Source organism: Rhinolophus hipposideros (assembly GCF_964194185.1).
Source record: "Rhinolophus hipposideros genome assembly, chromosome: 6".
Lineage (NCBI taxonomy): Eukaryota > Metazoa > Chordata > Mammalia > Chiroptera > Rhinolophidae > Rhinolophus > Rhinolophus hipposideros.
Genome location: NC_138052.1, coordinates 71,696,833 through 71,710,293, shown reverse-complemented (window position 1 = coordinate 71,710,293; position 13,461 = coordinate 71,696,833). Strand labels below are relative to the sequence as shown.

Below are 13,461 nucleotides of genomic sequence, written 5' to 3'. Positions count from 1 at the left end.
TGTTCCTCTAGACAAATATGATTGTCATTAGAATAATTATTAAAAATGTAATACAGATAATAAAGTAACCCTCAAGGGCAGGATGACTCACATTTTCTTCATTATTTTGGCACAAGTTCTTACCATATGTCCAGTTCAGAGGAATATTCAGTGGCTCCCAGCAAGGCATCAGGAGGGCGGTACCAAAGGGTCACAACTTCTGAAGAGTATGTCTGGCTGGGAATGGACTTGGCCCGAGCAAGACCTGACCGAAGGAGAGAAGCACAGAACTCATTGTTCTGAGCTTTCCTGGAGAGCCACAGGAACATATTCTACCAAGGAGAGTATAACTGGCTGAGCAAACAATATTTTAAAAATAATACACACACTCTGGGTGCTTTTCATAGAGCTACTGAACTATCTTGATCTTTGTGTACCTCTACATCAAGTGAATTTCTCAAATTTTGGCCTACTTTGCAGCTGGATGTGGCCTTCCTGGCAGCTAAGTGTAATGAGGTGATTAAATTCTTACCTATATGATATGAATAGAAGTGATGTGTGAACTTGCAAGTCATGCACTTAATGGAGGGGTTAGCATTCCTCCCTTTTCTTCTTCCTCCGGGCTGTAATGAGAAGGAGGTGGCAGCCATCTTGAAATATGCAGTTAGGGCAAATACCCAAGGGATGGAGGGGCCACCTGACAGGAAGAGCCTGGGCCAAAACACCAGGAGGCCACCTTACAAGTTCTAACTGCTGAGGTCAGAAGGTTACATGAGAGAAAGCTAAGCTTCCAGTGTGTTTACACCTCTATAATTTTGGGTCTCTGTAACAGCACTGGAACTCAATTCACACTAATATGGCTGCCTCCATTTCTGCAGTCCAGGAATCCCCAGTTAATTAAAGGGTGGGGATTGCTAATTCAAATTAGTTAGTTTGGTGGGAACTTTGATGAGTCATTTTCAAGTGATCCTCTGCAAAAAGAGTAATTTTGTCAGTCAGCTAATTATCTTACAGAATCACATGATCTATAGCTGGAAAAAAAACTTCAATAGATGAGCTGCTGTTGTGGGGAATTGATAAATGAATGTCTGTTAAAAGCTTACATGTCCTTATGAAAGCTACTATCTCAAAAGAAAGTACTGGAGCTATAGTAAAACTATCTGACATCTGCCAAACAGAGAAGAGTTGTTCCTTTGCTCACACGGAAACAACTTTTCAACAAATATTTATTGAGCACTTATCAGGCACTGTGGATACAATGATAAGCAAAAATGAACCCAGGCTGCCTTCATAATGTCTAGAGCCTAGTGGAGGAGACTAAGCATCACACAAGTGTTTGTGTGTGTGTGTGTGTGTGTGTGTGTGTAGTTATAAACTGTGATATGTGCTAAAATGGAAAGATACAGTAATACTCAGGGGAAATCTGCATTACTTTGATGGGAATAAAAGCCGCAGGTACCCATACAGTCACACCTATATAGATACATAGGTGAGCAGGAACAAGTGTCCTGGAGCCTCCATTCCAGGAGGATTCCATCCAACAATCTGGGGTTAACTGCTTTATCCTGCCATCCTGGGTAACCTTGATGTATTCTGATAGAATGTGTATATCTACCTAGATTTAGAAAAACCTACCAAGTACAGTTCACTCTACAAATGTCTTTATATCAAAAATGGCAGTGGGCTAGTAGAGGTACCCACGTTTTAGGAACTGATTAGATTGAGGCTTGATGGAATCCTAAAAATCTACCTCTCTCTCCCTGTTTCTTGCCTCACACTTCCAATACAGTAGTTTGATACCTCACAAAGCATCATGTTTCCCAGGTCTCTACTTTTCAAAGCCCAGGCCTCATCAATGCTTTAAACACGTACACACAAAAGCATCATTGTTCACAGCCCAGAAAGAGACTAGAGAGGAAGCTTACCAAAATCAGCCAGTTTGAGCTCTCCCAGGTGACTGATGAGTAAGTTCTGAGGTTTCAGGTCCCTGTGAAGAACATGTTGGTGGTGGATGTATGCCAGGCCTCGCAAAAGTTGAAACATGAAAAGCTGGAAGGAATGAACACCTTATCTAAGCACATTTGAGCCACTATGTGTTGATTTCTCCTCTAACTCAAAAATAGTCATCCAAAAGACTATAGTAAAAGTATCTCTTGAGAGATAAAAAATTTAAAAAAAGATTTTATATTAAGAGGGGGGAAAAAAAGACAAGGAAAGTCAAGTAAGTAGACCATGTCTTAAACAAAGGCATTCAGGCTTTTCCTGACATCTCATTTCTTTGATATTGAAGGAATTATCTTTCCTTAAAAGTCTAAAGTGAAACTTTGGAATTTCCCTTGGAACACTAGTTATTGATTTAGATGTGAGAGATTTAATATTTTTTTCCCCACTGATGAACTTGGCGTATAAGATCAAAGTTGACCCAAAAATTATATTCTAAGGTTTACAACTGCGTAAGTTTTCCAAACTTTCTGTTATGAAACCCTTTTAAAAACACCAAACTGGGAAATATATCCTTAGATGAGATAAGGAAATAAAGGAACCATTATCTTTTTTAACCTATTTTTAAAATCTTGGGTTTAAAGTTGAAAGCAAGGAAAATATACAGTATAGATTAAAAGGGAAGAGAGAGCAAAAGGAATTAGAGCAAAAAATAAAATAAAAATAATAATAAAAAGAGAATAAAGAATAAATAATAGAGAAAAAAGAAGGGGGGTGGGAAACAATAGGAAAAATACATTTTGGCCCCCAATTTTAAACTGTTGCATGTGGTTATGAGCATAGAAACCAAAGACATTGACACCAATACATTAAGGAAAAATAATAATGCTAGTTTTCCAAGTGTCTTTTGCTATCGTCCAGTGCAACTGGCAAGTGAGAATTCAAACACCACCACCATTACTGTTTACAAAGACATATGCCAATTGAAAACATGTTCTGGCTGTTTAGAAAAGAAAGGGCCAGCCGCAGTATTCCTGTGGACACAAGCAAAATAGTAGATACAGAGCTGTGCGGTTAAATCTACTTTTTCCATCATATCTTAGAAACTGGGAACTTCAGAAAATGCTAGGACCCGTACTGACCTAACAATGACATGGAGACACTGGAGCAGCATGGTCTGACGGAAGCAGAAGCCTGGGCAATTTACCTACTATAGAACAGCTGCGGTTGTATAGGTTCCATGCAGGTCTCACATCAGGTTCACAAGCTATAATGCTGTAAATTTCTTGAGACTCCTTTTTCAGTTGTTCACTGATTCTATGAGTATTCCCAATGCTTTCTCTTCTTGGTGCTTTAAACACACATAGTATTCACTTTTCCGTTCATCAAACAACTAACTAAGCTACCAAAGCACAGAATTCTTATATCAACATTTAAAATTTCCAAATGGTTATAAATATAAATGTTCAAGGAAAAGACAATATAAAGAACCAACTTAAATTCCAGGTAAAAGATTGCATGCCATCATGTATCCGGGGTGCCAAAAAAATGTATACAAGTGGACACTTTGGTCAACGTTGCTCAAGTAATAGTTTGCTGTAATCAGAAGTGTCTGAACGCTGATGGTAACCACCACTTTGAGCATCTCTTGTAATTGCAGAAGTCAAATGTGACTTGTATTCATCTTTTGTTATTGGCATATATTGAGTATTACAATTTTAATACAGTTTTCTTTTCTTAAAATGTATATACTGGAGAAAAGACAGCCTCTTCAATAAATGGTGCTGGCAGAATTGGATAGCTACGTGCAAAAGAATGAAACTGGACTGCTATCTGTCACCATGTACCAAAATTAATTCAAAATGGATCAAAGACTTAAGCATAAGACCTGACACAATAAACTGCATTGAAGAAAACATAGGTACTAAACTTATGGACCTTGGGTTCAAAGAGCATTTTATGAATTTGACTCCAAAGGCAATGGAAGTAAAAACTAAAATAAACAAATGGGATTATATGAAACTGAAAAGCTTCTGCACAGCAAAAGAAACTATTGACAAAATAATGAGGCAACCAACTGAATGGGAGAAGATTTTCGCACAGTTCCTCTGATAAGGGGCTAATATCCAAAATATACAAGGAACTCATGAAACTCAACAACAAAAAAACAAACAACCCAATTGAAAAATGGACAGAGGACCTGAAGAGACATTTCTCCAAAGAGGATATACAAATGGCAAATAGACATATGAAAAAATGCTCAACATCGCTAATCATCAGAGAAATGCAAATGAAAACCACAATGAGATATCACCTCACCCCAGTCAGAATGGCTTTCATCAACAAAACAAATAGTAACAAGTGTTGGAGAGGCTGTGGAGAAAAAGGAACTCTCATACACTGTTGGTGGGAATGCAGACTGGTGCAGCCGCTATGGAAGGCAGTGTGGAGGTTCCTCAAGAAATTACGAATAGAATTACCATATGACCCAGCAATCGCTCTCCTGGGTATCTACCCCAAAAATATAAAAGCATTTCTCTATAGAGACACGTGTACTCCAATGTTCATTGCAGCTTTGTTTACGGTGGCCAAGACATGGAAACAACCAAAATGTCCTTCGATAGATGAATGGATAAAGAAGTTGTGGTACATATACACAATGGAATACTATTCGGCGTTAAGGAAAGATGATATAGGAGCATTTGTGACAACATGGATGGATCTCGAGAGAATAATGCTAAGTGAAATAAGTCAGACAGAAAAAGCAGAGAACCCTATGATTTCACTGATATGTGGTATATAAACCAAAAAGAACAAGACAAACAAATGAGAAACAAAAACTCATAGACACAGACAATAATTTAGTGGTTACCAGAGGGTAAGGGGGTGGGGGGTGGGTGATGAGGGTAAAGGGGATCAAATATATGGTGATGAAAGGAGAACTGACTCTGGGTGGTGAACACGCAATGGGATTTATAGACGATGTAATACAGAATTGTACACCTGAAATCTATGTAAATTTACTAACAATAGTCACCCCAATAAAATTAATTAAAAAAAAATTAAAAAAAAAATGTATATACATTTTTTGGGCAACCTCTGTATGTTTTTCAATGGGAAAATACTAAGGAGAGAAGGAGATGGAAATAGGTGAAGGACAGAAGACAGAAAGACGGTGGCCCTGAAGGAAAGAAGGGAAAATAACATTTATTGAATGCCTATCACCTTTTGTAATCCTCAAAATAATACTGAGAGGAAGATAGGCTTGTCTTCAATTTGCCAATAAGAAAAATAGCGCTCAAGGAAACTTTAAAAATATGTCTAGAAAGTGTCCGGGCCAGGTCTTCAATTCAGACCTGCCTGACTCCACTATACCAGCCTGAGAAGCTGGAGAAAAAACAGAAAATTAAAACATGATAGGGAAAGAGTCAGCTGGATGAGTCAGAGACAGAGCTCAGCAGGCCTGGCTGAAATGCCTTTCATGTCCCAAGGACAGCCTGTTCTCATTAATTAGTCACACCCACCTCCCACCTTCTTGCTCTCAGTCCCTTTCCTTCCTGGCTCCACATGTCTACAAGCATTCATAAGTGGTAAAGCACTGTGGTGTTAAGGTCTGGTATTTCATAGCCGTACTTCTCAAAACTGCACTGTGTGCGGACTAAACTCACCACCCACTCACTCTTAAATCCCTTAAAACCTGTTTCTTCCTTCAACACTGATGAAGCTTCACCAATAATAATCAATCTGATGGTGTTTTCTCAGTCAAAGTCAAGCCTGATGTGGGTAACTCTTTCCAGTGAGGCTTCCCATACCACAAGGATTAGTCCTGTTTCCAACACAATGAGGCTCTTGGGAACAAAATGTAAATCCTTTTGGCTAGTGCCATCTAGACTAGGAGTCCCTCAAAACACAATCCGATCAGTCAGCCAACTCCTTCAAGGAAGCCGGAGTCCTTTCACTCACCAGGGATCCTTGGGGCTTGTTCTATTTGAAATCTGACACGGGCAAAGTTCACTATGATTCCCATCCTGTCCTCTGTGATCACTACTCAAAATGCAAGCCTATCTGACTAATCCTTTTTCCTCCCGTAAGCGCATCTCCATACTGCTCTGTGCCTCCTCTCATTTAACCCAATATCCATCGTTCCTTCCTCTCCGAAACCTTTTCACGGTTCACTCTTCACTCATCAGTCCTGGTTTTAAAACTCCCTCCAACCCCACATCTGATGAATTTCCTTCTGGCTCCTTTCCTTGAATGGGTCCTTGAGTTCACTGCTTGCCTAGCATTGTCTAGTCGATGCTAGTTTTTCTACAACTTACTCATACCTTTGATCACTGTGAGTTGGGGTCAGCTGCCTCCCAAATTCCCAACACCACTTCAAAACCATTACTTCTCTACCGTTGAGTAAGAAAATAAACCCTGTTGCTTGGACTGCCTTGCCATCCAGCTACATCTTCTACTCTTCTTTTCACTCTCATCCACACAACTCCTTACCACTCCCCATCATTCACTCACAACTTGGGCACCTAAATCATAGCTGTTTCTTCCTTGACTTCAGTGCCCATGTGAACAAACTCCAGTGATCTGCTTCTCCAATCAACTTCAGCCCCTCACTCCCAGGGTAACACTGTGGTCTTGTCATTATATGCAACTGTTTGTCCTCTCAAACGTGAAATTCACCCCCCATAATATGGCTTCTGCAATGGTCATGTCATTCGTAATGCTTTTTACCATAGTCACCAACGCCTTTTTGCTATGAAAATTCAATGGATACCTCTCATTCCTTTTCTTTGTAGCTTCTGGCATTGTTAACCATGACTTCCTTCCTGAAGCTCTCTCCCCTTGGTACCTAAATCTTTTAATTTTTCTCCTACCTCCATAACTGTACTTTTTATAAGTTCCACTTCCTTTGCCATTTTCTAATATATTGATATTCCTTAGGGCTTCTCTTAATCGCTATACACACTCACCCTTAGCCATCTTATCCAGAGATTGCCTCAATTAACTGTATTCTGAAGATTTCAAAATCTTTATCTCTAACCCAGATAGGTCTCTTTCCTGAGCTTTAGACCCATACAGTCTGAAGTTCAGTTGGACATCCCATAATCACCTCAAACTCAGAATGTCCAAAACTTAACTGACTATATCCCTCTAAAATCTACTTTCCCCCTGTTTCTCTGTCTCAGTGCATGGCACAATTCCCCATCTAAATACACATAGCCATAAAAATTATTGCTTACTCTTCTGTCTCTTGTCAATTCTGGCTAAGGAATTGACTACGTCTGTCCATTTTCCTCCCCCATCACCTCACATCCGCATCACTGTGGCACTGATCAGCCTCACTGTCAAAGCTGGAACCCTAACAGACGCGAGCATTTAGGGAATGTCTAGAAGAAATGGGAGTATGGGATAGGAGTAGAAAAAAAAAGGAGAGAGTGATTCAGGGGACTCTAACATTTCCAAAAAAAGTATTTTTCCAATCTATTCACCACAGTGTCTTCAGAGTGAGCTTCACAAATTGAAAATCTGAATTTATCACTTCCTTGTTTAAATCATTTAGTGGCTCCTCATATGAAATAGCATAACAGAGCTGGGCCCTTCATGCTCTGGCGCCTACCTACCTCTTAAGCCTCATCTCTAACCATCTCCAACTCTGTTAATTCTAAACTCCACCCTTACTGAATTATCTTCAGTTCTTGGAATATACTATGCCCTCTCTGGCATCCCAGCATTTTCACTGCTGTCTTTACTATGGGGAACTCAACCCTACTCCCACCTGCTTTGGTTGGATAACTTTTTCTTTTCTGCCTCCATATGCCCCTAATGCTTCCCTCTAGTTATTAGTGTATTCCTCACAAATCCACAAAGTTCTTGCAGCCATGAATGATTTTTCAACTGTATTCTTGGTATCTGTGACACTATCAACCATGCCCTCCTAGGAATTTTCTCCCTTGACTTCCACAGAAATATATTTTTCTGGACCTTTTACATTCCTAAAAGCCGCTTCCCTTTGTCCCTTGCCGTCCTGTTCCTCTTCTTATCCCTTACAAGCAAACGTTCTATCATCACTCCTTTTCCCCTTTGCAGATTTGCTCTTTTGGTTGTCCACTCTCTTGTCTTTAACTATAAACCCCTGTGCCAATTATCCTCACATATGCATATCCAGTACATATCTCCTTCCTGAGCACCAAGCTCCTCTTCAGCTGGCTGCTGCTCATTTCCCTTTAGATATCCCACCTCAACGAGGTAATCATCATTTCCTCTTCCTCTCTAAACCAACTTCTCCTATTTCTATTAAGAGAGCTATAATTTTCCTGGTTGATCAAACTCAAAAGCAGTTTTGTTTGGCCCCACCCTTTCCCTCCTCATGCCCTAGTCAGTCATTATGTCCCGGATGAACTCTTCTTTGTTTCCATTTTTCACATTCCTTTTCATTCTTACCTTCACTACCATAACGTAGGCCTTTATTACTTCTCACCTAGATCCTTGCCACTCAAAATTTGGTCCTCAACCAGCAGCATCTGTGTTACCTGGGATCATGTTAGAAGCAGAAGCTCAGGTCTTACCCTAGACTTATACTGAATCAGCTCCCGAGGTTATGCGTCTGCTCATTGAAGTTTGAGAAGCACCAGGCTAAACCACATCAAACTCCTGACTGGAATCCCTGACTCCAGTTTCCTCTCTTTAATCCATCCTGCAGACCACAGTTACATACATTTCTTTCAGATCATGTCATGCTCTCTCAACTCAAACCCCTTTAATTACCACCGAAGGAATAAAGTTCACATCTTAGAAAGTAAGGCTCTCAGCCACCTACTCAGTCTATTTTCCACTAATATATTCTATATTTTAGGCTAACAGGATGACAGATGCAGTATGGCACTTTTGGAAAAGAATCTTAACCAAGAATCACGGTTAGCAATGGCAAAAGCTGGTTCTATATCCACAGGCAAAATGTTTGTCCTCTCAAACCTTGGATTCCAATTCTGCAAAATAAGAAAGTTAGACCAGCCCAATGTTTTTAAAGCTTTTTAAACTGTAACCACAGTGAGAAATATATATATGTACCCAGTATTCACATACATACATAGCTTTAAGTACAGTTTCAACTGGAACAAAAGTTGCACAAAATAATACTCTTACTAAGTGTAATACACTCTAGTATTTTCTATTCTCTTCTCACCCATTCCATTTCGTTTTTTTAAATGGTCGTTAATCACCAAATTGATTTCATAATCCACTAATGGGTCAGAACTCAAAGACTGAAAACTGCTGTGGGCCCTCTAACCCTAACAATCCATGACTCTGAGATCCTCTTCCTTCAACACATCCTCTATTTCCCTGCTCCATACCTTTGCTGAAAACATTCCTTCTTTCTGTAACACCTTCCCCTATTGCAGCCTCTTGAAACGCAATGGATTTTTAAAGTTCTGGCTTAATGAAACCCCTTAAAGTTATATTTTACTTCTTTGCACGTTTACGATACTAGGTCTTTTTTCTTACTTGGCATTATTCACACACAAATGTCCTATAATAGTGTTGGTATGTATCTCTTTCATGTTGATTTGGATGTAAGTGTCGTGAGGAAAGGAATCATGTCTTCTATATAGGAATCATGTCTTTTGTCTTTCTAAGCATTTAGCACAATGTCTGCTATGTGAGTCACAAAAGCCTGAAAACCTTTTTCTTTTTTTTCAGTTATTCTTTCTCCAACTGTTCTTCTATTTAGTCAACACCTCCAGTTCCTTGACTCTTCTGCTCTCTCCCTAACTATCAGCAACCTGCCTATCTTCACTTCCTTCCCTCAGCATAGACCCAGTTTAAAAACCACTGTCCATCATTTTAACCTCTCTCTTGACAATCTCTTCAATTCTCTTGCCCCACGGTCTTTTCCTCTCACACATCTGGCAAAACCCCAACTCTGAATCAATCTGTCTACTTTCTCTGCTCCTCTATTTGAATTGCTAAGCACTGCCATTAAAAAAAAAAATCCCATGATCATGCTGATAATTTAATGATTTTCATCCTCACTAGAGTCTTTAACACACAGCTAGACCCTTTTGGTTTCCTTGTTACTTCTCTATCACGTTCTCCAATAGCTACTCTCTTCAACCCCTTGTCCTCAAATCTTCGCCCACCCGCCACCCCCTGCGTCCAAGAGTGAATTAGGCCCCTTCTTATGAGTTCTCATAATATTCCTATTAACATGGCCATAGCGCTAATGACTTTGCTTCTCTCTGCCTAATTTAAATCTTTGTATCTTACTGGGCTTTAAGCACATTGAAAATAAGAAACACAACTTACTCATTACTGAAACCTCAGAACTTAATATAGCACTAAGTATTCAATACGTATTTCTTGAATGAGTGAATCACTAAATGAATACAGAAATATTAGCTAAATGAATGAGTATGTCATATACAAATCTTATATGGTTATGTTAAGTGCCAATAAGTTAATTAGTGCCAATAAAACCTGAGGGAGTGAAAAGTATGAAATACAAATTGTTTCTAAAATTTATAATAGATGTAGAATTATACAGCTAGTTAAGAGTTTATTATTATTTCTATGCTGATGACTAGAAAAATGGAAGTTGGTCCCATCTATAATAGGATGTGATGGAACAGGCAAAAAGATAACTGATTAAGATCTAACAAAGGTAGTTTGTTTGCTAATTCTAGTGGGGAACTGTAAAAATACAACACAAACTTTATTACAGACCACAGTAGCCTGCCATGAAGAAGGTATTTATTTTATGATGGCCTACCTTCACTTCTTTTCTTTTAGTGCAATTCTTTTTAATTGGTTTGTACCTTTAAAGACACATTTGCATGATGGCAATGACTGACAAGTTTAGGCTACCCAGAAAACGGCTAAACATTGTTCCATATGTTGAGGGACAACTCTTTTTTTTTTTGTAATAACTTTTTTTCTAGAATATCAATGATGGTCATCTTTTTATTTAGTATCTGGGATTTTGCTTCGTGATGGCCGTCTGTTCCAAACTCTCCTTCTGTGAGCAAGCCAGAGGAGAGTCCTGACCTTCAAAGTACTCACCCTGACATTGTGGGGATGAAGTCCTCCTGGGTGCTGAGACATGTACTGGGCCAGGTCTGTGTGCTACACGAAATGGCGGAGAGACTGATGTTAGTGTCACTTACACCCGGGACCTAAGGCAGCCCATAGCCTTGACTGTCAGAGGTATTACAAAGTTCAGAATTTTTGAAAATAAGGTGCAAAAGGTACATGACCAGGATTTCTGAGACCCCACTGTTAAGGTCCAACACAATATGCCTTTCTAACTGGCTACTCTTAGAAGGAAGCTTGTTTCTCTGCACAGAGATGCTCCTTGTAAATGACTGTCACTGAATACAATGACACAGGAATTTTTCACCCCACTGGAGGCAAGCCAAGTACACACACCTTATGATTTATGTCTGCTATGAATAGGTTTTCCTTTCAAAAATACAAAAATGAGTTTTTCTTTAGAAAACTTGTATACAATTTTTAAACCCTTGTGATTTCTGCCTACATTGTCAATGAAAAAAATGTTGGGTTCTGCTCAGATAGTGATTAAAAATGGGTTTTAAAAAGTACTAAAGTTTTATTTACAAGGCAGACTCAAAGTGCTTTTTTTTTATTATTGCTGATGAGGGGAAAAAGACAGCAAATAGAGTGGGCAAAGAAACAGGATTAAAGAATAAGTGTAAGAACAATAGACTCTGCTAATCACAATAATGAAAATTTCCATGACACTTTCCACATTGTAATGAAAGTTTTATCATGCCATAAAATATTAACAGATTCATTATACAAGCACCAGGCTTTTCCCTCATGCTTTGTAAAATGCTGGGGCAACTCACCATGTATTCAAAAACGAACGTCAGTGTCTCTTTGGTGTGGATTATGTCATGCAGGAGCACAATATTGGCATGTTTCAAACACTTCAAAAGAGAAGCTAGAAAAATTAAACAAAATGTTAATTTAATCACTGATAATGAAAGTGATGCTTTAAAGCTATCAAGTAGTATTTATTTTTTTAAACATGTCAAATCAAGCATTCTGGTTTTTTTTACTGCTGGAATAAAATCTCTTATGAAATAATATTTAAAATCACAAAGGACCTTGATTTGTTAAATGGCAAGTCATGGTGTTCGCATAACTTATTTTTCTTATAGACAAGAGCAGTTGCAAAAAATATGTTTCCATTTACCCAATCAATTTCATCAAAGCACTCAGAGCACTTTGCAAATGCTTTCCTCTGGGAATCTTATCTCTGCTGCAGAGTTACTGGAGAAGAGGCCTGGAGAGATTAAGGCCATTGCAGGAGCAGGAAATGCAATGTTCTGCCTTCTAGAGCAGGACTTTGCCATATGTGACAATTCTCTAAAATTCAAAGTCCCACAGGGAGTCAGCAGGGCCCATGGATGTGATTGGTAGAAGGCAGAGATAAAGAGCATGGGATAAAAGATTGTTGAAACATAATAGTGAGAAGAGGGGATTTCTTAAAGGGAGAATTGCAAACTGCTGTGGAAAGGAGAAAATGCAAACTTGAAAAAAGGACAGGGCCAAACTTGGGGAGTGAGAGTGAGGAGGTCTGAGGACTGTCTCTTGCATCTTCAACAACATGTTATTATTAGGTCAGTAAAAGCAGCCTTAAAGGGGAGAGGTCACCACAAAAGGCCAGTGAGTGGTTGGGAGGGGGTTTAAAAGGCTGTCTTTGGGGGCTCCAGAGATAAGAGAACCAGAAGGGTGAAGACCAGAAAAGGCACAACAGGAGATGAGTCTCAGTTCAGGACATTCTTGCATGAAGAAATAGTGTCCGTAAGACTTAAAGGAAAAATTAAAAGTATAAAAATTCAAATCAATGTTCTGCACAGTATGCCTGTATATCATGCATCTCCCGCACCAACTCTCTGCTGGAATTCTGTAAGAATGCTCAGTGATGGTTCTTCTGTAGTTTAGTTGTAATTTTTTTTTTTTTTTTTTTTTTTTTTTTAAAGATTTTATTGGGGAAGGGGAACAGGACTTTATTGGGGAACAGTGTGTACTTCCAGGACTTTTTCTTTTTTTTCCCAAGTCAAGTTGTTGCCTTTTCAGTCTTAATTGTGGAGGGTGCCGATCAGCTTCAAGTTGTTGTCCTTTCAATCTTAGTTGTGGAGGGCGCAGCTCAGCTCCAGGTCCAGGTCCAGTTGCCGTTTCTAGTTGCAGGGGGCGCAGCCCACCATCCCTTGCGGGAGTCAAACCAGCAACCTTGTGGTTGAGAGCCCACTGGCCCACGTGGGAATCGAACCGGCAGCCTTTGGAGTTAGGAGCACGGAGCTCTAACCACCTGAGCCACCGGGCCGGCCCCTAGTTGTAATTTTGATGTGGTCGTGAGAGGAGGCAAGCACGGCATTTACCTACTGCGCCATCTTAAGCAGAAAATCTTTGTTGTTTTCTGCTAGAATTTTTAATACCTTCCATATTTACAATACTTCTGACCATCAGTTGAAAATGCTTGTATTTTATGTGTATTTTTATTTGTAAACTATGGTCACT

General features: G+C 39.3%; 1 protein-coding gene across 4 annotated transcripts in view; it reads right to left on the bottom strand.

The window, feature by feature from the left end:
- The window catches only part of CDK15 (cyclin dependent kinase 15), a gene marked incomplete at its 5' end in the record, with an annotated part of 97,546 nt that overhangs the window by 53,027 nt on the left and 31,058 nt on the right, over nucleotides 1-13,461 (bottom strand). For all 4 annotated transcript variants that reach the window (XM_081051809.1, XM_081051810.1, XM_081051807.1 and 1 more), the window contains 4 exons: nucleotides 124-244; nucleotides 1,905-2,028; nucleotides 10,978-11,040; nucleotides 11,784-11,878. In XM_081051809.1, coding sequence (XP_080907935.1) covers nucleotides 124-244; nucleotides 1,905-2,028; nucleotides 10,978-11,040; nucleotides 11,784-11,878 — 403 coding nt within the window. The remainder of the gene's footprint in view (nucleotides 1-123; nucleotides 245-1,904; nucleotides 2,029-10,977; nucleotides 11,041-11,783; nucleotides 11,879-13,461) is intronic.